The following is a 24,494-nucleotide window of genomic DNA, read 5'->3' on the forward strand; positions in this document are numbered from 1 at the left end:
TTTATGTCTGCCCCCTTCCCGTGCAAGATAGAATCGTCGATGAGTCAACCGTGTGATAGGGCGAAACTTCGTGCCATTTAGTCGTTTCCTCGCTTGTCTCTGCCTCCCTTCCCCGTCTTTTCTATTGACCCTTTTCCCTGTCACGCAACTTCCAAAGCATTTCTGCACCTTGGCGACCCCAAACTGCCACTCGGCAGTACCAGAAAGTTATATATTAGAGAGAAAGCTCTACTACGCCATGTCTCGCTAGATCATTCATCGCGTCGTAGTGACCTTGAGCTGCCGGATTGCAAGTGGGGCAAGTGTAACGTCACGCAACATGATCTGCAGGGGAGATGCGTCACAGCTGCGCTCACTCGGAGCCTAGCCGCTGTGTTACCAGGAGACCAAAGTTATACGGCTGCTTCTCCAGCGCATGGGTCGCTCCTTCTCGCCGTGGATGGCGCGCCGGCTGCGCCGCCTGTGCGCGCGCTTCAGAGCAAGCGACAGGCTGAGCGAAATCATTCAGTAGACAAACTTTCATGAAACACTAAGGGAATCTTTGCAAAAGAAGGCCAAAAACACCTGTCCTCCTGATGACTAGGTTTACAAATGACAAACCGTACCAAATTTTCTATTCTGCGGCTTGTTTACGTGGCCTCAGCATACTGCCCTCACACTTTCGTCATACTTTACTCCGCCTTCCTGTTTATATACTCCATTTGCAAAGGCGTTATGGTCCTCCATCTTAGTATGATTCTGACTTATGTTCCTTCTTCGAGGCGGAACAGTTTAGATTAAGATTAGATTAGATTAGATTAGATTAGATTAGATTAGATTACTCAACGGCAGCTCCAAGACGATTTGTTCTAACGAAATTTCCTCAAAAGCAAATCAAATCAAATCCCTTTATTCAAACATCCTAGGATGCTTAGGGGCACGGACAAAAAGCCCAAACAGCTGGGTTCCGGCCTCACAGAGGGCACAGGGAAACCTTACAGCCAAAATCCATCAACTCACGTTTGATGCCGCTCCATAGCCTGGACGGCCTCGCGTGGGCCCTCTTGCGCATGCGCACGACCACGTCCTGGACCCTGTAGTTGACGCCCTTCCTGATGCCCGTCGGCAGTTCCTCGCTTCCGGCGGAGCCCGCTACGCCTCGCCGCGAGGTGGAGCCACACGAGGCGACTTCGCCTGAACCGCCCAGCGACGCGGACAGGCGGCCGCTCCATAAGCTCCGGGTGGTGTCGTCCGTGATGTAGCCTCCACGTCTAGAAGCAGGTAAAAATTAGGGAGACTTCCATTTCTCAATAATTTGGTAGCAACATAAACAACAATGGCGGGGGGGGGGGTAAGGGGGGATGCGCTAAGCTGTTATATAATAATATGCTGCTGTCAATTCCTCCTTCAGGAATTCAAAACTCCGGTATTGAAGCCTTCTTTACAAAGTAATTCTTTTTTATGAATACCTTACCAATCTCAATGGCAACTACTCTCATTAGTTGGGCATTTACAATGCGACAGAAATAACTTTGCCCAAAACACACGCGAAGCCAAATACGGGTTTCAAACGAGAATCCAAGAAAGAGTTTTTTTTTGTTCGTGCCAAACAAAACTTGTCGATTGAATTAAGTAAACGTCTATACAAGCAGTATACTCTCTCCATTACAAAATCGCTTTATTATAAATCCTCCTTTACTCGAACTGTTTCCCTCTCGGCACTGCAGTGCATTCGGAACAAATTATCTTCGCGTTTAACACATTTTTGCCGATAAAGACCTCGTTATAGTGAGGGTTTTGCTGTAGTTTCGTGATCATTCTGATCTGCAGAGCGCAGCGATTGCCACAGCGCTAGCAGGACAACAAGGATACCGCAAGCCACAAAGGTGAACAATGCCCTCAGAGCAGTAATGGCGCAGCAAGCCTCGCTGTTCCACTGACCTTCGAGCGTCCAGCGAGTCCTCGTCGTCGGCGTCGAAGCAGCGGTCCAGCACGTCGCTGGACTCGAAGGCCGAGTCCGCGGCTCCCTCCCCCGTGCTCGTAGGGGACGCGGGCGGAGTGCGCAGTGACAAAACGCCGTACTTGCCCGTCTTCGACTCCAGGGGGTCCAGCATGTCCACCTGGGAACGAGAGTATGAGCCACGTCTCAGTGGTGTGATCAGTAACTCTACTGTGATTAAAAAGGTGGGGTAGCTGAACAAAACTTGTTGCTGAGCTAGTTGGTACATATTTTAAGGAAGAAGAAAAAAACGTGGCGCAATCTAGACGTAGACGAAAGAAACGAGGTAAGACATATACAGGCGCCAACTTCCAACTGTTTATTTGAAGCAAACCACGCGAAATTTATACAAGTCTTATCTAAGCAGAATCAACAACAACAACAACAAAACAAAAAAAAACAAAAAAATCAACCTAGGTATAATCATGTTAACAAGTGTAAAAGGTGGTGACAATGGCTAAAATGGATAAGTACAACACTGCTGAAAGAATGACAACAAATCTACGTCAGCCTCAAGAGTAATCAAGATAGTCCAATAGCACGTGCGTGCAATCCAGGCGCAAACCAAACAAAAAAAACCAAACTATTTTAGCCATTGTCCCCACCTTTTACACTTGTTAACATGATTATACCTAGGTTGATTTTTTTGGGTTTTTTGTTTTGTTGTTGTTGTTGATTCTGCTTAGATAAGACTTGTATAAATTTCGCGTGGTTTGCTTCAAATAAACAGTTGGAAGTTGGCGCCTGTATATGTCTTACCTCGTTTCTTTCGTCTACGTCTAGTTTGCGCCACGTTTTTTTTTTTTTTTCTTATTCCTTAAAATACGTATACGGTAGCTGGTGTGGCGCTACTGCACTGCTGCGACGTAAAAAGGTTTCAGCGTCAATCAGCCGTTATAAGATCCAGTGCGGAGACGAAAGTTTATTCAGACTTATGGGTTCTACATTCCTAAACTATACGTTTCTTCTGGTGCGTAGTCGTCAAGAAAAAAAAACATTTTTCCGAAAATACAGTCTTTACAGGGCAACAAAAGAGTTTAGCACATTAACACTTCGTTAGACGCTAATAAATAGAGCGTTTGGTTTTTCGTATGAACGTTATCTATAAAGAATTCCTCAAAACGTAATTCACGATCTCACCCAAATCATCTTCTTCGTCATTAGTTGTGGAATCGGGCAACGATTGGGCCTTTTCCCCTGATTAAAAAAAAATCTATTTTACTCTTGAAGATATGAACTTCATTTTTACTGGCACTTAATGCCGACACCAGCGAGAACAATAACTTGCAATTTTCGCTATCACACGACCTACCTCTGTTCCTACCTACCAACAATTCAGCGTAAAGACATATTTGTCCACGTAAAATTGCTTTTATTTAGCACTTTGATTTAGCGGAGGAAATCCTTATTACGGCGTTTTTTTGCATTTTCACAAGACTCAACTTCAAAAACTAACCGAGATGTACGATGTCATTCAAAAATATTGCTCACTACTAGGATCAGTAAGCAGCACTGTCTAGGATCAGTATGCAGGACAGTCTGCATTTTTATGTAAGATGTACCAAAATTCCTTTTCTGAAAGGCTCCCTCGAGTCAACACCTCCCACGTCATAAGAAGGCCTCCGCACTGTGTTGTGGTCAGCTGAAAGACATCTCCTTCAGGCTTCCAGCCCTGGCTGATATAAAAAACTTATCGCAGTTAATGTTTTGTGTAAGTCACAATTATAAGTTACCGAATCGTAAGTTCCCATTGAAATTACGAGAAAGCCGGTTGTAGATGGCGGAGGCTGTCCTCTTACATGCGGAGAGCGTTGGTTGAGCGAGTAAAAGCAGTGAAGCGGGAACGAAACGACCGAAGAGGCGGAGGAACCACATTTGCATATGACCGAGCTGCCAAGAAGCAGAGGTTTGACACAATCGACCGTCAAACAATATGGAGGAGTATGAATGACACTAGGCCACAAAATACAAAGAGCAACACACACTAAATATTTACAGGCCAGCATAAACGGAGAAATAAGGAATGGGGGTGGGGGGGGGGAAGGGGGGGGGGTATTGCAGTCCGATAAGGTCATCTCTCTACGGCCGCCAACAATACCAAAATCACGGCAGGCCACATTTTTTTAAGAATAGGGCTTTGGGTGTCAATCGATCTCAGCTACGAGCACGACCACAAAAAATAGCCAATGTAACGAAAACTTTCAAGAGACGCATGAAAACGACGGGAAGGATAAACGGGAAAGAGGAGGGATGAGAGAGGAAGTCACGAAAATAGGACTCGCGGACACGTACTCGATCAATCGCGCTTTAACCTTCGTGACATTGCCCTCAGTTCCATGTTTCGCCCGTCGTGCCTCTGGCCCATTCTTCTACACTGCGTCTCCCCCCGTTCATTCTACAGTCGGTTAAATTCCTCCCCTGTTTTGAGACCTTTTGACAAGCTGGCTACGGCTAAAGCCAATGCGGCTGACATTTACTAGGGCCTGCTCGGCTGTGTTGTGCGCGTTCCAGTTTCGTATTAGGCCATAAAAACGGGATACTTTTTCTTCGTTCATTTACTTCAAGTGGTATAGAGGCTACTAACAAGCGTATCTCCCTTCCCACGGAAGTCATTTCAAATCCGAATTTTGATAAATATATTAGTTTCTGGAAGCAGGATGCGTATGCACCCCTCCACATTTGATGTGTATGGTAACGATGCATGAGGTTTATCGAAGCGCAACTGCGCCCAAACTGCGCCCAAAATCACAACTGCGCCCAAAGCGCGTCAAAAGCTTTGCTAAAAGGGCGTCCAATCGATCGCCAAACCTTCAAAGACCGAAGTCACAAACGAAGAACGAACACGTGCGACGGTAATTCGCCACTGAGTGAACGCATCAACGAACGATCTAAACGTGTACCGATACGTGGTTTATGAGAAAAAGGTATATATTTGTACTCCTTCTTCATGATCGATGCTAGTATACAGTTTCTTATCTAGAAACGTTCCTTATTCGCGACTTTCAAGCAACCATTTTCAAGAAACCCAGTTTCCCGCACGCGTCGTGTATCCAGAGATCTTCTCAGGGCTTTTTGGTCGACCAACTAATCTACGGGGAAATGAATTTGTTTTTTGATGGGGCGCCATCGGTCCTACTAAGAAAGCGTTCGCTTTAAAAGCGCTTTGAAGAGAATGAACGACCCTTTTCCGGACAAAACAATGGAACCAAGTTGGGTCCCTTATACCAGAGTGTACTTGATAGGATAGGACGCAATAAGAATGGACTACATACAATCCCTCCTTATCATGGACATTCGTACACGAGACCCGATGGAGGGCAAACAAATACATTACATAAAGTACAACAGACGAAAGATCATGATTCTGCTATCTCGTTGTTTTACATCCAACGATAAAAATCGTGTGAGTATACCGTATTTGCAGTAACCGTTTGAATACATGAGGTATAGAAAGAGGATGTATAAAAATGTCTCCAATGGATAATCTCTCCTCATCATGGACATTCGTACACGAGATCCGATGGAGGACAAACAAATACATTACATAAAGTACAACAGACGAAAGAGCCTGATTCTGCTATCTCGTTGTCTCCCCCTCTCAAGCTTCGCCCCACTTATCATCATTCATTCCGTGGATATGGCGTGATTTTTTTTTTCTTTCCCCACGGCACAACGCCGATTCTTAGTTACTCATAATCTTAACGAAAAATTCTGCGAAATGCTGAAAAAGAAAGAATACAAATAAAGAGAGGTTATCTAGGTTCACTTGTTCAACGCCACGAAAGAAAAGCGTGAAGTTTAAACAGAGAAGCGGTGTAACGATGCTCACGAATTAGTTAGCGCGGCTCAGAATGTCTGCAGCTTTTTGTACAGCGTTTGTTAGAAAAGAAGATATTGTTTTGGCATCAATTCGCGGAATTCCTTTTTCCGCAATTTTTGGTCATACGGGCCAATCTTCCTCCGTCGCAGTGACACTGAAATCAATTTCCTGGAAGCTCCACAACCCGACACCTTAGCATCTCGGTAAGCTGACGGGAGAAACCCCGCGCAAAGCATCCAGGTTGAAGAAACAGTATTTCACGGGAACCGCTAGCTGGATGCACGACAGATCAAGGGGATCATCTTGGCCCTGCTTCATCTCAGCGGGTTAAGACGATCCCACGTTCAAGCTTAGTGTCGGTTCCGGGATCCTAGTAACTAAGCCGGAGGCATGCCCTTTCAAGCGGCCCTGCAGATAAGCTTCCTCAAACGATGTCACGAGCTTAGCCAAGAGAGCCGGATATTGACAGTCCTCGGCTAAGGGCACGGGTCTTTCTCGTCTTGTAGGGGCTGTGCGGACGAGGTTTGCCTGCCACCACGTCAGCCATTATGGTGAACCTTCATTACGCAGGACGAAACGCCGGCTCGTCATTTTAAAGGGGATTAAAAAACCTTGTCAAGCAAGATGAGTGCACCATTGCGCGGTGAATTTTCTCTATTCTGTGGCATTTAAGCTGGAGTGCCCTTTCTTTGTTGGGGTAGTCATAGGAAATATTTGCAACGGATAACGGACTAGCGGAGTGCTAACCTCGGTACAAAAAGATGAAGAAGCGAACAAAAAACATCAAAAACAAAAATCGCACAAAATTTAAGGGCCCCTCAGCGTGAGGTGCAGTAGTCAGAATGCAAAGCAGCTGACGCAGTTTGAAGTAGGTTGACGGTTAGGTACCGTTGCACGGACAGGCATATTCTCTGTATTGCCTCGCCCAACCTTTCACGAGAATCCAAAGTAGCTTCATGGAGAGGACGTGCAGGGTGTTGCGTAACCGATTGTTGGCGTTCAGTTTCACAGACGTGAACGTCTGGATGAGTACGCGTAGCTTTTCTGAGAGGTGAGTTTCGTCCCTACGGTTAGTCAAGTCAGCCCTTTCGTCTTTAGAGCCCTCGCTCTACGCAACTGTCGGATAGTAAAGTCAGCTTTTTTTGTCTTTTAGAGCGCTCACTACACGCAACTGCCGGGTCGGGTTTTGCCGTTTGGAAAATTATGCTGGTCAGATCCAGCCCATCCCAAGTTTGATGTCAAAGCGCCTTACTTACATCCAAGTGGCCTGCAATAGACCTAGGAATATGATCTATAGACGGCTGGCCACAATCAAGCTCAGGTCGTTTCTCGTACGCCAGGTACTCAAAGGCACTACGAGTGTCTACGAGTGAACGATGCTCGTGAGATCTTCTTCTCCCGGCGGAGTGGCATTAGGCGACTCGCACCGAGAACACCCTGGCATTACAGCTAGACTTCTGAGGTTTCTGTGCATACAGCGTATCTCGTCTTGGTGTTCTGCTGTAAGATACGTACGCATGAGCCATTTCCGTTAAGTGATTGCGGAGAAATATGCAATCAGGCTAATATAGTGTCAATCTAGTGTGGCGCAAATAATTGGAAAGAGAAGCCGTGTCCAGTAACGGTTCATATGATGCTGTTAGCATTTTTGTGGTGTGATATGCTTGTGTTGGCAAACTGCCTCCCCCCCCCCCCCACTATTCCTTCTTCCTTCTCCCCCTGGCTCCTTCCAGTCCTTCCCACAACCGCTGCACATCCCCTCCTCCCTTGTTTGAAGATCAGGTTATCTCTTCACTCTCCCTCATCTAGCTTCCCTTCCCAACTCCTTTCCATAATCCTTTTCACAACTCCTCCTCTTCTGCCGGAAGATCACATTTCCGGAAGATCTTTCGGAAGTTTTCCGGAAGCCGGAAGATATTTGGTCGGGAGATCACATTTCTAACCCCCTTCGTCCTCCTTCCCTTCCCCTACTCCCATACCTTCTCATGTACGTAGTTTCCTTCCCCTCAAACGAAACCCTTTACTCCATTCACTCTCTCCGGTTTGAAGGGCCAATTCGGTCATAGCGCGGGAAATCGACCGACACTATAAACACACCAAAACGGTAAACATTCCGACCGAAAGAATGAGTGGAAAGCATGAACGCAAGAACAAAAGTTTAGAAAGTTAGAGGTAGGGAATTCAAGAACTCTTAAATAAAAATTGACGACCCCTCCGTCTAATTGCGATGGTGGTTGAAACGCATAACTTTCTTGCAGGGCGATTCAAGTGGCAAAGTTCCAAAGTCATAGCAAGAATGTATGTAGTGGAGCGATCGCTGAGGGTAGTACTTAATCGTGAAGTTGAATGAGAGCACGTATAATATTGACCATTGCCCTATTGTGCGTGTGATGTAATTGAGGTGTCTTATGGAACCCACTCTTCTCCGAAGTTCTCTGTGTCCTTCCCCCCTTCTTGTCTCGACACTGTCGGGTTACTCTGTTACTCTTGGCGATGTATGCGAAAGCCAACGGAGCCTTAATCCTTACAATGCATTTAACATTTGACTGCCCTCCTCGCCCCGTCCCCCACCGTCTGCGTCACGTGCCAATGGCTCCCCCTATATCATTTTCTGTGATTTTTCCGTATATTCCATCGGTTTCTTTCAACATCCTTGACACATCCCTCCGTCGTACCAAGTAATTCGGCAGCTTCTGCCAACTTTCTCATGCCCCAAGTAGAGATGCATGCGCTCTGAGTCCTGGGAGAGACGAATTATGTTTACCAATCCCTGGATTTTAGTTTCGTCTCATTTTCTCTCCTGATGTCCGAACCCTAGATTGAGCAGTGAAATAAACAAATGGAGTTCACCGCGAAACTCCAGTTCCTGCGAAGCTGGAAAAGCGGAATTTATATTTTCTGTCGTCGCTCTCTAGTATGCTAATATCCTCAGAAAGGTCTATGAACCCTACGGTGTCCCTTTATTCCCGGGAGAATAATAAAATCTATTCATCCTGGCTGTTTTTATATGCTTATAGCAAAACAATTAGAAATAAAAGAGAAACCCCGTTCAAAACTTTGTCATTGGTTAGCCAGAACGAGAGAAAGAAAATCTGAAATAAAGATGTTAGCTAAATCACGACCAATAAACTACTTAATATATATCCGAGCGCTACTTTAACTCTCTCTACCAGCGCATTACAATGCGCCATGTTAGGTACCGTATTTTCGCGCGTATAGCCCACCCCTACATATAATCCGCCCCCCCCCCCTTTCATCCCACCGGATGAGAAAAAAAATCCTCGCGTATTGCGCGTACATTTGATACAGGAAAGGCTGCACCAAAGCTACTGCTCAATCCTTAAGCAACACATCACATACTATGTAGACAGAAAAAGAGTATAGTATTTAGCAAGTGGAGTACACTGACTGCAGGGCGAAAGTCATTCACTCCGTGTCACTCCTCCCGCTAAAGCTACCACTTGAGCCGCAGTACTTACTGTTGTACACAAGGTCATCTTCACGGCGGCACAACGCCCAGTGTAGCTTCACGGCACAACGCGCATCGCCGTGAAGCTGCACTAAAGAAGAAAAAAAAACCTCGTATTATCCGCACCCCTATATTGCCACTGAAATTTTCGCATTTTCGGTGTGGATTATACGCGCGAAAATACGGAATGCAAAATAAGCAGCTGCTCAAGCTTGCATATCTTTCCACAACCCTCAACCCTCATATCTCTTCCCTCCCTCAAATTAATGCCGGCCTTCCTGCATCACATGACGAGAGCGTAAGGCCTGTCTGCCTACCTCGGTCATCGGATAGCCGTTAATCTCCCTCAAACGCAGTCTGAAGCATCCCGTTCTTCCTATCCAGTCTAATGAAGGCGGGGGGAAATCAATCACAAGACTAACATCCCAACGCGGTCAAGCAACAGAAAAAATAAAAATTCGAAAGAAGCCACTAAAAAAATTGCTTCCTGAGGCTGTGACCCCGGATCGCATTGGTTTCGAATAATGATGTAATAAATCCCCCACAATTTCTTCTTCGGTGGGAATGGAGATCATTGGACTTGAAAAAAAACAGGCGGGAGAGGCTTAGATGAACGGGAGGATAGTGTAACTCACGCGAGGGCGTCGTAGATGGAGAGAGCACGCAATTTAACAAGCGCATATTAAACCTGTCCGGACACTCGAAGTCACAGTCCCGGGATTTCAGGCTTTCAGTTAGGGGAGACATCAGGGAACTTCCTTCCCTAGCTCCCCCGCTCGTAGTAATTGTGTCACCGCTCAAACAGCCAGTACCTTTATTTTAAAAGAGAAGCGGGTGGTGCCGGTTCATTTTTAATTTCACGGAGCTTATGCTACCGTGGCCCCGGGTCTGCCATAAATCCTCTGCCAAAACTCCGCCTCTTCTTCTACGTTTTCCCTCTTTACCCTCTTTCTCATACTCTCGAACTCCTAAATCCCACTGTCCCTCTAGTGTGCATCCAATCCCCATCCACCGCTGTGCTGCTGCAGCTGGTCGCGAGCGTGAGACTCTTGGCTTGCGTGCATCGCAATTACACTCGAAGATCTTTCAAACTTATGATTAACTACATGACCTCACCGCTGGGATGACGGCGGGTACGTGTACGCAGACATTGTTCGAGGGAGAGAGCCAGGCAATCCTTGAAACTCGCCGACACCGCTGCCTAACAACCTAGCCCCCACAAAGGCTGATTTTATCTGTGAGGACGCCGAAGGTTTACGCAGATACAGTCATAGATAACCGGAAAATTTGTTTTCAGAGTTACCGGCCGTGTGGTAATGAGTCCGCCTCCGCAGCCCGCCAGCGTAGTCCACCACCCATCGTCCTTTCATCGGACACTAACAACGTTCGTGTAAACGAGTATTGTTAAGAAAACGAAGAACACTCGTGGTCGCGTTATGTAAACTTTGTGGTAAAGACCAATGTCCTAGGATTATCTCTAGCCTGAACTCTCGACCGCCCGATCGGCTGAACTCGGTTGCAAGCACGATTGTCTGCGGAGAATGTTTGGGGCAACGACAAAGCATATTCTCAATTGCCTCTTAAGCCCCACAGGTGTCGCAATGAGAGCTGCTGGCCATTGTGTTGATGATGGAGAAGGCTTCCAAGTAAAGTCGACGAGAATCACGACAGCCCACACAGAAGACAGCCCTGGAATAGAGGATCCTAGATGAGGGGTTAGGGATTTGCAAAGTACGGTGTATCCCCTTCCTTCAAGGAATTCATAGACACACAAGAACGAAGCGCCCCTGGCATCGGTTCTTCAGAGCCCAAGCTGGGTGGTGCGGTCGCTCTCATGACGGGTTGTAGTCAATGGGAAGGCCAGGCCGACGCATACACGTCAATTGCTTTCCCGCTACTGCCTCTTATGCGGCGCACTGGACACTCACTATCACTCCCTATGTGTATGTCTAAACGCCCCTTTCATCCCTCCCTACCCCTTTCTACTGGGAGTAGGCCCTAGCGCCCTATGACCTAGCCGCCCAGGAGGAGCTGACCGCCCCGACCCTGGCTTTGCCACCTCCCTGAGCTCGGTGGTCTCACGTGTTTGAAGGACTGGCTTTATCTGCCCGCTGGCACAGCCAAGCCAGAGTTTGCCTTCATGTGGACTTTGCTCTCGCTACAGGAGTCCATCTGCGAATGTGAACTTGTCCCGAATTCCTAAACACCTCTCTCCCCACCCGCCCCCCCTTAGGCCGAGTCGCCATACTTATGTTAATAAACTTTCCTCCTGCTCCTCCTCCTTTCCCATACGAAGCCAACCATGACGTTAAGAGGGCACATTCCCGCGTTCGCTGCCACTGAGAATGTACATTGCAGGCTTCTGGAAATAGGCAGCCAGTGAGAATTTTTACGAAAGTTCTGGCCACGGAGATCTCAGGGTGCCGCTTTTTTTGCCAACAGAGCCAAGTCAATGCGGAGCTGATGCTCAAGCATTAGAAGTGACGGCACTAGTGTTATAGGGGCCGGATTCTTTATGTGAAAAAGATACGAAGATCTAGCATTTTTCCTTCTTTCGCAGAAACTCCAGGGAACCGAAATTTCGCGAGATTTCAGCAAATCGTTCCTTTCGCCAAAAGCTTTTATCAACTTCATTCTTACCTTTTTTTGAAAAACAGTAGTAGCACTTTTTGTAGCTCACTGGGTATATTTAGGTCGTTGGACCATTGCAACCCAAACCTCAAGTGCGTCACGTCCTGCTACTTTTATTACCATGTCCTATGCGAAGGCATAGTCTATTCACCTGGAAGAGACAGCATAAAATGACAAAAGTCAGAACCCCGCCAGGTTTGCTTTTTCTGGGATGACTGACCCTTAACCGTCTCTGAGATATAGTGGAATACGATTCAAGTATAGCTCTATGTTGACCCCTCAGGACCGTCTGCATTAGTCTAGACCGTTCTGATCGTAAAGACGTCCAGTTTCGCAACTTAGACCGTATAAGTGCCCACACGTGCCACCACGGCATCGGCTTAAACGACGTTTAAACAGACAGACAAAAATACACAATCCCCGGCAAATATACTTCGTCGTTGTGGGTCGCAGTGTTGCAATAGAACGCACCGCCGTTTGTGCGGACGGAGCTGGTTATTTCGTCTTTGCCCAAAGGAACACGTGGCGCGCCGCAAGGCTGTTTATTAGGTCCGTTCTTGTTCCTTGCTTGCCGGACTATTGTTTATGGAGCCCTTCACCTCGGCGGTCTCTCGTACAGAGGTTCTGATTTCGACACGCGTTCGCATGCGATGAATCTTAGACCGAGGCCTTCGGATCCCCCCCCCCCCCCCATGTTTCTTGCAGACCACGTCTCACTTCCAGTAGGGCGACCATTTTCTTTTTTTTATTTTCACCTTGGCAATTGTTCTGGCTTACAGTTGTATCACGCTACTCTTTTTCTAACCTTCAGGGTTAAGTTTGGCGTAGACATTTGCAATGTCGCAGCATTCCTTCATCGCTTCTCATAGTTATTTGTAACCATCCTGACTTGAATGTGGATATTGGCTCCATGTTTCAAGCACGAAAACGAAACAAATATGAGGCGAGTGGAATGCATTACCCATTGCGCGTGTAAGATTGAGTTTATCAATGTGCTGATGCAATTCTCCGCTTTCGAGAGTTGCGCAGTGTGTCTGACCGCGTTTATGGTTTTAAACACACAAGAGAAAGATTTTAGGCGTCCCCAGAGAGCGAGTTCGGCCACGGATCTGAAGGAATTGCGTATGAGTTATGGTTGCAAATATACATGAGACGTTCGATGCCCTGAGCATCTAGGCGGGTTCAGACTACAGTTTCATGCACTATTGCGTTTTCCGTTTAGTTTATGGACGCACAATTCCTATATTCTTTATATTATTGTTACTACTGATGCGGGCAGTTCCCGTAAGCATAAAAGTTTTTTGGGGGATTTTCTTCTCCGTTTGCTGCTGTATCCTTCATACAATGCAAACAGCTCCCCGCAGGAAAGAGCTGACTGTCTACTGCGCAGTTTGAAGATACTTCTTCTTCAACGTTCGTTCGCTCTGCTGTGTCATACGCGCAGCACAGATTCAGCAACTTATTCCGAGAATTGTTGCAATCTATGCTTAGTTTACCATTCCAGTGGCAATTACAAGGCTCCATCATTTAAAATTACGTGGCCACGCATTTTTTTGTATTCAATCACAGGCAACTCAAGTAAACGCGCAACAGGAGATAAATCTGTCCACAATAGGTACTTAAAATGATTCACGGGAAAGGGAGCTGATCAGCAAATCGCGTTGTGCACTTTATTTCGAAGTTGTGCAAATAAACTACCGATTTACACATTATTAAAAGTTACGAACAATCAACAACTTGGTTTCCCCTATAGTTGACCACGCTTGCATTAAGCGCTGGGAAATGGGAGGTCGATAAAACTTTACCTAGGGTATGTGATTGCTGAGGCGCAAATCCGCACAGTGCTTTTAAAACGCACGCGACGATTACTAGGATCATAAAAAAGGGCACAGCCCTTTCAAGCAACGTCATTATCACTTCTACGTGCAATGCAGAGCACAATAGGAAACAAACCGCACTTTTTAGGCGGATATGCAGGTATAATTATAACTGATGGCATTTTTTGTCCAGCTCCCTTGAATTTGGTGGTCTCAAATTTTGTTCCGCACTTCGCGTGCGGCAATGATTTTTCCTGTTTTAAAATAAATACTAGCTAACTCTATGTCCTTCTTAAAAGCGCGAGCCGGAAGGATGAAAACTTTCTACTCCTCGAGCCAGACCAGCTTTAATGTCGAAGTATCTCATCACTGCGTAGCAGTAAACTGGGCGGCTCCGGTTCGGGTTGACACTTCTTCCTACACAGGTGGTCACGCGTTTGCGTAAACGCCCCATGTGGCATTCACAAAACGACCCCATTCACATCCGTCATGATCCTACTGACCAATCAGGGTATTCGCGTCGCCGCGACATCGAAGGCGACGTCAAAAATCCGTGACTGAGATGGGAACGCGTACAATACGGAGAACGAGGCAAAAAAAAAACTTTCGCACTATAAAACTGAAGGCAGGAAGAACGAATTTCTTAGAAACCTGGCTCTCGAAGCGCCCATTTTTAACCGCGATATCTCGCGTTTTTGTTCGTGCGTGTCAGGAAAAAACAAGGCAAAAAGGAGTGAGAAGGAGGTAGGGATGTTGGTCATGTCTGCCATACACATCCCTCTCCTCCCTGTCCCGCCGAAAAACAAGTAAGACGGGCGTGCTCGCGACTGAGAAGAAGGGAAGGCAGCGTGGCCTTCCGCCCGGAAAAACAAATGCTCCGCCCCGCCCCAAAGCCCTTTCGGAGTGGAAGCATGCACAGTGTGAACGTAGGAAAGAGCGATGAAAAATGCTCCCACCCTTCTGGGATAGCCTTCTTCCCCAGTTGCTTAATGGAAGACATATCCCCCCCCCCTCTTCCCATCCGCCTCAACCGACCCCAACAACGGCCGCCCCCCTTTCTCCGACCTAGATAAGTAACCACGCATAAAGGAAAGGCGCTCCCGCCACCTTCAATGGGGAGTCATAGTGCCTTACAACTCATGGTGCCTTACAAACATGGTCTCACGCTAGGATCGAAAGCATAACACCTATTCATAGGAATGTTTCTAAAACCGGTAAGATACCAAGTTTAAACCGAACGCACAATAAAGCTTCATTTGAAGCGTAGCTGTAGAGAACTCTGATGACTAAGTTTAAGTTAGCAGTTAGCAATATAAATAACTATGCGACTTAGGTGTTTTCATGCCTGAAACATTTAGGCGTGCTGAAATTAGGAGTGCACAACACTGAACCTTACACCGCCCTTAAGAATCACCAGCCACATATTCGCATACGCACGCAAACACACACACACACACACACACACACACACACACACACACACACACACACACACACACACACACACACACACACACACACACACACACACACACACACACACACACACACACACACACATACGACAAAGCAATTAAACTCTTTCACCAACTCTAAAACCGAATTTATGAAGAATTTGGAAAACCATTAAAATCTTCACGGAGGGATATGCGGCAGTTCACGACACCCCCTCCCCATTTATTAATGTGTGTACGTAATTGCAGTAACAACAAAACGTGGTGTTCAGCCGTGACATTCATGACACCTGTTTACTTTATCTTTATTCTCATAAAGGTTACTCGCGTTGAGGAATTTTCTAAGCCGCGGTCAACTCTGATTCCGCAGGCTTCAGCCTTCCCCACATTATAACTCTCCTTGCTGTGAAGCACCCTTTACAGGCATAAACCAGCTCCAATTGCGAGCCCAGTACGTCGGTATGACCCATGATTGGCTCTGGTTTTGTGGTACAAATTTTTATCATCGCTTTTCGTGCAGCACTGGTTTTAATTGCAGAGCACTTTAGGGGCTCGCCTTGTCCTCGTAGCTTGCTCGCTGGACCCAAGTGGAGCCACACGGCGTTCCGTCGTAGCGCCTGTCGTCGCGACGTAACCCAGAGGCTTCGAAAGCCAAGCGGTTTATATAGTCGTAAGCGTTCGAAACTCATGAACCGCTGGCGCTTGTCATACATCGTCCCGTTATTTAGCGCAAACAAAACTGGAGGTACATTTGAGGCAAGATATACATAATTAACCGCCAGCGTCCACGCTCATTTAGTTAGCAATGCTCGCTGGGTCGGTTTTTACGATAGTAAGTGAAAAAAAAAAGTGGATGTGCAACGCCGGCACGTGCGGGAGGAAAAGCAAGCACAAAAAGAACATAATTTTCACTGGCGCTGTTTCAGGCATGGGGAGCGTGAGCACTGCGGAAGCGGGAAATTTGAATTGCATTGGGTGGTAGTAGTGAGCGGATAACGGCACCACAGCCCATTATGGCGAATCACTGCTCTGCACTTCCGACAGCTTTCACATTGAGTGGAACGGCTTTAATTTTTTACTTTTGCGCAAAACTTCCAGATTCGTCGATTACACGAAATCCACGTGAAAATAGGCTGCTGCTCACGATGAAGCTTCCTTGGTCTAAGTGAACTAGGACACGTCGGCAGCCGAAGTGTAGTGGAACAGGGCAACGCTCGCAGCTACCAAAACTTCCCCGCGTTACGAGTTAGTCAATAGGAGCGAAAATAGACAACGTTGCCAAACTCATGTAAATAATGCATGTGGACGGCGGAGCATGCGGCAGACTCTAACTTTTCAACACCGAAGCTCTTCTTGGTAGAGGCTTTCATGGGACGAAATGTGGTCACGTGGTCGCAGCTATGTGGGGAGGGCTAGCCTAGCGAACAGAAAAGAAAGCCCCAAGCACACATGCAGCAATTAAAACAATGCTTGAAAAGACGCGTATATAGGAAAAGCTTTTCTAAACTACTAAATTGGTGGGAATGTTTACACTTTTGAAGACTGTTGAGCAAAATTGAAATATTAGGCATTTTTAGGCAAGAAATTGATGCATAAGTGATATTTGCATTTTTCGTTAAATTAAAATACATGGCTGCTTGATTTTTATGATTTTGCTTGATTCGCTTGATTTTGCGCTTCCACGAACTTTCACTTTCCTCCAAACGTAATTATCGTGAGAGAAAGTTGGCATTCCTGCTCTGCGCATTGTAGATAGTTGCCTTCAGTGCGACACAGAAAGCTTCGCTTTAAACTGAAAGCGAGAGCCGAAGCAGCAAGGGCCCTGTTGACTAAGGCGCCAGGCGAGCGCCACAACAGTCTTCCGTATCTTATCTGAGCTCTCTTATAACGCTGTCGTCACAGTCTTGCCTCAGTCTTCATTCGTTATAATACTTTCCAATATTAACTACCTCAAATAGCCTGAATTCGTCTGTTTTAGTGTTGAAGTTTGTAACAAACCGAATATTGTGGACCAGATGACAGGATTTCCGAGCAAGGAGTCTCTACCAGATCTTCTCGTCTGCTCGTCGCTTCCATTGACTTCGTTCCCGTCGAAACAGCCGAGCATCGCAAGAAAAACAGTAAACTCTTATCCACCACGTGGTGCTCCTCCCGAGCTTCCGTTTTTTCATCCTCATCCCAGCGCACGAGACGACGCCTTCCTCGCGTTCAAAAACCTCGTTTTCGACGTTATATTCCGCCCTCTCAAAACATTCCCCGCTCCTCTCGCACAAAAGCACTTTCCGGCACCCGAAGTGCCACCACACTTCGGCGCATATCGGCAGCGAGTGTGTTTGCGAACACGCGTTGTGTTTATATCACTCACTCTGCCCTGCTCTCGCATGCTCGCGCTGAGCGCTGTGCTCCAGAGTTTTGCTTGCACTGCGTTTGTTTCCGCAGGCAGACGACGACAGTGATAAACGGGGTAGTATGGAGGCCTTGAAGGCCGCAAAACTTCCTAGTTCAGGAAAAAAACTAGAAAAAAAGAAGAGACTGTAAACGTAAATTTTTCACGCCCAACTGCCGCTGAAAAGCAGAGCAATAGCTGTTCACTTTGAAATAATTTTCGGGTTTTGTTGATTGTTTTTTTTTTTTGACGTGTGATGGGAAGAACCCCAAATGGAGTTTCACGCGAGAGGAGAACTTAGCTCGAATCAAGGTGGAGTTTGAGTTCGCACGTGTGGGTTTTTGTACGTGATGCGACGGTGCTTCTAGAAACGCTAGCCCATTTTGTAAAGTGAAAGCTAAAAGAATAAAGGGAAAAACGAATGCACTGGAGAAGAAAGCTGGTGAAAACGAACGTGTCGACGAGCAGGGAAGCAAAGAAAGCGAAAATATAAACTCCCTCCCTTTGTCAGCACCCGCACCCCAGGGCTCTCAACACCCTCCTCCCCTGAGGATGTGCTCTGCCTCTAACCCGCTCTCTCGAGCTTCCTCCTATTTCTGTCATATCTTTTTTTTACCCTCCCACTCTCTATCTCTGTGCTTGTGAGACCCTTGGTCCCTTTAAGAATTTGTTTAGTAGCAATGCAATCCCTCCACTTCCCGTCCTTGAGTTTTCTGTCCAACGCTTTCGGGTTCACCGCTGTTCTGGTTTCCTAAAATTTTGGTTTGCTTTTCTTGCGCGCAATTCGTAGTTTTGTTTTACCTATTCGCAGTTCATGTTTGCTTCGCTACTTTTATAGCACCGCCTCCCGCGTCACCTTTTACATCTAAAATACTATTTTGATTGACTGTAGGGTATAACATACCGAAAAAAAAAACGCAGGGAATGAGGCGCGCCGTACGAAAGTCATAATATCCAGTAAAAGTTTAAAGAAGAAGGAAAATATGCATAATCCTCACTCCTCACAGCAACTCACATTTATTGAGCACCTTTGAAATCTCTGGACAATTTATTCTGCACTTCCTGGTTTTCAACGCCAAGGAATAAATTGTGAAACATAAAAAAAAATGTCGGCATTTTTGTTTTCGTCGGGCAATGTTTTGTCCGACAATCCGTTTGTGCCTCAAATTGGTGAAGCTAGCGGCCGGACGCGTGGAAGTTCTTGTTGTCCATGAAGAGCCTAGTGTTGTAAACTTCTTTGATTAGGACTAACCCATCGACGTTCCCTCCTGCCGCTCTAACTTCATTGAACCATGTTAAAGGACGTCTTCTCTTCGCTGATGCTTCGCACCTCTCGTTTGTTTTATACCGGGGCCGAACCGATCTAGCGTGCCAAGCCCACGCACTTCCTCTTCGCGTTCTGCTGCTTTTGTCCAGATAACAATGATACCAGTTTTATGGCACATTTAAAGCCGATAATGGAGGTACTAAAAAAAACAGGCGAAGTAGTTGGTACTCCCCCGCCAGTTTCAGGTGATTTCTCTATGACGTCACCGAATCTTGTTCCGCGATTGTCCGCAGCCAGCACCACGCAGCATGATTGAATGATTGTAGTGGTTCCTCTAGTTCCGTCTGATAGTAGCAGCTGAATAGTAGTAGTTCCGTTTGATAGTAGCACGTTGATAGTAGCAACGTGAAGTTAACTCACTCAAAACTACGTTTTTATTGTCGGCCCATAATGCGTCGCTGCTGCCCATACTACGTCACGGTGACCATAAACTTGAAAGCTTTTCCATATTTCTTGCCTTTCTTTTTAAGGTGAAAAAAATCCCGGGTCATCTTCACTAACGTGGAACCAGGGGAGGGGCGAAGCATGCAGTGTATACGTGTATTCTTGGCGCCTTGGCGTTTTTGCCCACGAAAATAAATCCGTTGGGGCGTAGAAGTGTACAGCTTTGCTGTAAAGGTCTCTTGTCTTTGAAGCACGAAGCTCTCTAGCGCGAGGCGTAAACGAGTGTCCCGGTGTTTTTTAGTACTCGTTTCGTTCTATCTCGAGGCGTAAACGAGTTTCTCGGTGTTTTAGTACCGTGACTACATGAGACGATGGTTACGACGACGATGACAGGAGACGCCAACTGCCCCAACCCATAACGCGCTTCGCCCCTAAAACATCTTCGTGGCCGGAATGAATCTGAGTAAGTTAGCAAGGGCAAGGCCCTACAGAATAAACGAAGCAATACTTCGTCTTCATGGCTATCTTACAAACTGGACCGCGGCGCAGTTCCTTCTCCGCTGAGTATAATAACAACTATGTTGCAACAAACGAATCCTAATCTCTGCGAGCGTACATTCACCCTTTCGGAGTCCAAGCTATAGAGGCTGGCCACACAATCCTGTTCATCACGCCTCCATCTGCGCATCTCCACGTTTCCTTACACTAACCCCAACGGGAGACTTGAAAGAAAAAAAAAGTAGGAGTTGTAAGCGATATCAGGTCAAATGGATCCGAGCCAAGCAAAGGCGAGCCGGGATGGCTGGTGATGCGATGCATCATCGGATAAAAGATACGCCGGAGTGCCTTCCCGTGTCCCTCTTGATGCCAGCGCTGGCCACAAAGGGACCCTTGGGCCGCCCCCGAAGAACCATCACGACGAGAAGCTCGGCGGGCAAGAGAAAGAAAAGCAACGAATGCCCCCAACAAAACCAGAGCGCACGGCACAGAGGCTTTTCCCCATCGCATCCAAGCAACGGGGAACCCGGGAAGAAAGGAGTGACGCCAAAATGACCAATGGCTAGGACCAGTATCGCCATCTGTCTACAGGAAGTGAAGTTACTTCCACGGGTCTTTTTTTGTTCCTTTTGTTGATTCTGTTCAACTCCCTCGCTGAGACTGTAGCAGCGTACTGCGGTTCCGAACAAATCGCGTATTGTCTATAAATTGTTTTTTGCGCTGGGAGGTGGTAGCCAGCGCCTCTCCGACTACTCGGGGAGAAGGGGACCTTCTTATTGACTCCCAGGCCGTGACTCGAGCGTCTACGACATGTCGAGAGCGGTCGACCAGCGTTGAACCTTCTTAAGCTACCTATGGCACCTATGGAAGAGGATTCAACGCTGCTCGACCACACTCGACATGTCGTAGACGCTAGAGTCAAGGCCCGGGAGTCAATAAGAAGGTCCCCTTCACCCTGAGTAGTCGAAGTGGCGCTGGCTACCACCCCCAAGCACACGAAAAAAATTACATTGACATAAATACCCCAGAAAGTGGAGAGGGGAAATAGCCCCAATGGTAGCGTAGTGGTTATCGCACCAGACTGGTATTGTGGAGGTCGTGGGTTCGGATCCCACCTGGCGGGCATTTTTTCTCCACTTTCTTTCTTTCCAAATTCTTTATCATTTTCTATGACCTACTATACCCTCCCCTTTGCTTTCCGAGGTTTTCTTGACTGCCAACCCTTATTTCTGTGTTACATACATACATACATACATACATACATACATACATACATACATACATACATACATACATACATACATACATACATACATACATACATACATACATACATACATACATACATACATACATACATACATACATACATACATACATACATACATACATACATACATACATACATACATACATACATACATACATACATACATACATACATACATACATACATACATACATACATACATACATACATACATACATACATACATACATACATACATACATACATACATACATACATACATACATACATACATACATACATACATACATACATACATACATACATACATACATACATACATACATACATACATACATACACTCGGGTGAGTAAAGCACAGTGCAGCCGAGGAATGCCGGCCAGGAGCACATCACTGTTCAATTTCGTAAATTGTGCGATCAGCAAGAATGCATGCACGAACGTAAGTCAGACAATCATGTGTGACAAATGTGATAGCAACTCTTGAAGAACAGCGCACAACTACAGGACAGAGGGAGGGACGCGGACACAACGCTGACTACCAACTGAAGGGTTTATTGAAAGGGTAAAACAGATACACAAAATACAAGCAAATAATTACAAACAAAAAACGTGCCCTCGAAATATGCATTCTCATCTTACTGGCGGTTTGCCAGAAATTGTAGTTCTTTCTCTGATAAGAATAAAGACGGCATGATAATACAGTTATCGCTCATCCGGTGGATTTCAAAGGCGTCGATTAGTGTCACTATAAAGATACAAAGTACCGTTACTGAGGCCCGCAAACGGCTGCCGGTTTGTTGCCTATCAGTGGTGCAAGATTGCCGCTTCTGCGGCCTCACCGCTAACTGGGACGAGGTCATTTGTAAACAACACTGCCGAAGACGCAGCAACACGACATCTTCAGACAAACTTGTGCAGCTGAAATGTTGCGAAGCGAGTTATCTGTGATCCGCATTCGCAACGACGCCGGTCGCGCGCTGCGGCAGAGCAGGGAGGACAAGCTGAGACTCCCACAGTTGCCCTACAGAAAACACATAAAATGGCAGCGCCCATGAACCGTCGCACATTAAACAAGCGTTACGTGATGCGAACTGGCCAATGATGAATCCGGCGGCGGCATGGTACGATAGGAGAAAAAAGTGCCGATACCCTGTAACCTTATGTAGAGAAACTAGCCTCAATGATTTCTCATGTGACTCCGTGACGACCATTACCTATCACGCTGCGCTCGTCGTACAGCGGTTTGCACCCACACTTCTTGAAGTGAAATGCAAGATGCCCTGTCGCTACGAGCTTTTCTACGTTGTTGTAATGTCCCATACGCCGTTCATTTACACGTCTTCCTGATCGCCCTGCGTAATTTGTTCTGCAGTCCAAAGGCGATGAGTATACTATTTCCTCGCTGCATGCTACAAACAGTTTTCGGTTTTTGGTGCCCTCTTCGTTTTTTATCCGGTGTGTTAACTTTTGAACGCAAACGAACAAGTTCATCCAGTTCCGAGAAAACAGCATTCACGCCTGCATGCTTGCCCGCCTTCTTTAGGTTGTGCGCGGTTGCGTGGATATACGGCACCAAAGTCATATTTTTTTTCTTTTACCTTTCTCTTGGGTGTCCACCACTGTGCCTTCCGAATTTTTATTGCAAGCTGCTTTGCGCATAGCTGTTCCAACTGAAGACGTAAGATGCAAGGGTTAACCTGCTCTTAGAATGCGGGTGCACTGTTGCCGGAATGAATCTTCAGAGCGATGTGCAAGGCACCACTGATTACTGAACGACGACTTAATTATACCTCTCTTTGCAAGCTTTGAGTGCGCATATGAAAATGAAGTAGCACTTTCATATTCCTTGGCTCCTAACACCAAAAAGTAGGAGAATCAGAAAAATCGATACCACGAGATGCGTTTTCTACCGCCATAATTGTGCTGTCAGCTCCGAGAACACCGTTATGTCCTAATGACTTTCCTGGCTCTGTCCTTCTAAGCAATAATTTGGGAACCAAGGAAATAGCAAAGCAGGATTAAACGTACGTGTAGCTCAGTTCGTTCCGTGAACTGTAATGAATCCTTTCAACACAGTTTCCACTTACGGCCTGGTTCAGAACCAGTGGGAAAAAACGGGAGAATAATTGTTTCTTTTATTCAAGCATCGTAGCAAGAGTCAAATAGGCAAATCTGAAGCAACCGTAAAATTTTAAACCTCCTCGGAACGAAGCCGGCACACAGGCACAAACAGACCATATATTGGCAAATGTATTTTCGAGTGTCCTACGGCGTCGTCGTATTGGTCCAAATAAAAAATCCGAGATAAAATAAGGAGCTGAAGAGCGCCCAAAATCGCAGCATCAATATGGCACCAAAGCGCGCACGCACACAGAAGCAGGGGAAAACGCAGGCAAAAGAGGAAACCAGGCGGACGAAGTAAGACGTCCGGCAACGGGAATAAATCGGGACGGCCCCATCTGGCGGCCACATCCGCACTTTAGAGGGCGGAGAGAGTGCAGAGCAGGAAACTGCGCCCGTTTAACGTGGCCACTTTATTCGGAAAATGGTCCAGAGCCTCCTCGCAATTGCGATGGGCTAGCTCCAAAAAAGACGAGCGCTTGTGTGTGTACGCTTGTATGTGCTGATTATATATATATATATATATATATATATATATATATATATATATATATATATATATATATATATATATATATATATATATATATATATATATATATATATATATATATATATAACGTTAAGTCTTAAGAGATATATAGAGCAGCATAGGGAAGGGTGGAAAAGACATGGAACACTTCTGAATCTGCACTAATGCGCCGTTCTAAACCCAGCTGAACACATCACCACTATAGCAGCGAAAGGCCCTAAGGCCGCGACGTCCTCCGAAGCAATAATCAGCAGAATTAGCGACATGTGGTTGGTGCGGATGCCAAATGACGTCACTGTGCCGCTTCAGTACGTTCGTGAGAACAAAGTGATTGGCTGCATATGAGGAGGTCGTATATTCGATTGGGTTGCTCGGTGGCGTAGCGGCGACTGCCCCGAGGATGAAAGGCTATGGAAAGAGGTCTGGAACGAGGTTAGTGTCCACGAGAGAAATAAAGGCCGCATGTGGCGCCATAAACGTCCGGGCAAAGAAAAACAGACAACCAAAAATTCTAAAACAGGAGCCATGCAGTAGCGGCTCGCGAGAATGGACGTGCAGGAGATGACCCGTCTAAATAAAGACAAAACACGCGTCACCTTAAAGTGACGTCGCTCCCTTCTTTACAAGCTGCCACTCCCTACTGGCCTTCTTTCCCAGATACAACGCCCACACGGAAAGAATGTCTAGTAATAGTGGTTAGAAAAACGATTACGCGTTTTTACTCCAACGACTGCCTGAGACAAAATGTTGGTAATGTCATGCTAGACAGCTGATTACGCACTGATAAAGGTAAGAAAAAAGGCA

General features: G+C 46.4%; 1 protein-coding gene across 1 annotated transcript in view; it reads right to left on the reverse strand.

Annotated features, from left to right (window-relative positions):
- The window catches only part of Ent3 (equilibrative nucleoside transporter 3), a 58,732-nt gene that overhangs the window by 22,474 nt on the left and 11,764 nt on the right, over window positions 1-24,494 (reverse strand). Inside the window, exons 6-7 of the mRNA XM_077671708.1 lie at window positions 1,921-2,099; window positions 1,000-1,250 (exon numbers count right to left, since the gene is read on the reverse strand). Of these exons, the coding sequence (XP_077527834.1) occupies window positions 1,000-1,250; window positions 1,921-2,099 (430 nt within the window). The remainder of the gene's footprint in view (window positions 1-999; window positions 1,251-1,920; window positions 2,100-24,494) is intronic.

Source organism: Haemaphysalis longicornis, unplaced genomic scaffold (genome assembly GCF_048455015.1).
Source record: "Haemaphysalis longicornis isolate Haplotype H1 unplaced genomic scaffold, Haemaphysalis longicornis Haplotype H1 scaffold_5, whole genome shotgun sequence".
Lineage (NCBI taxonomy): Eukaryota > Metazoa > Arthropoda > Arachnida > Ixodida > Ixodidae > Haemaphysalis > Haemaphysalis longicornis.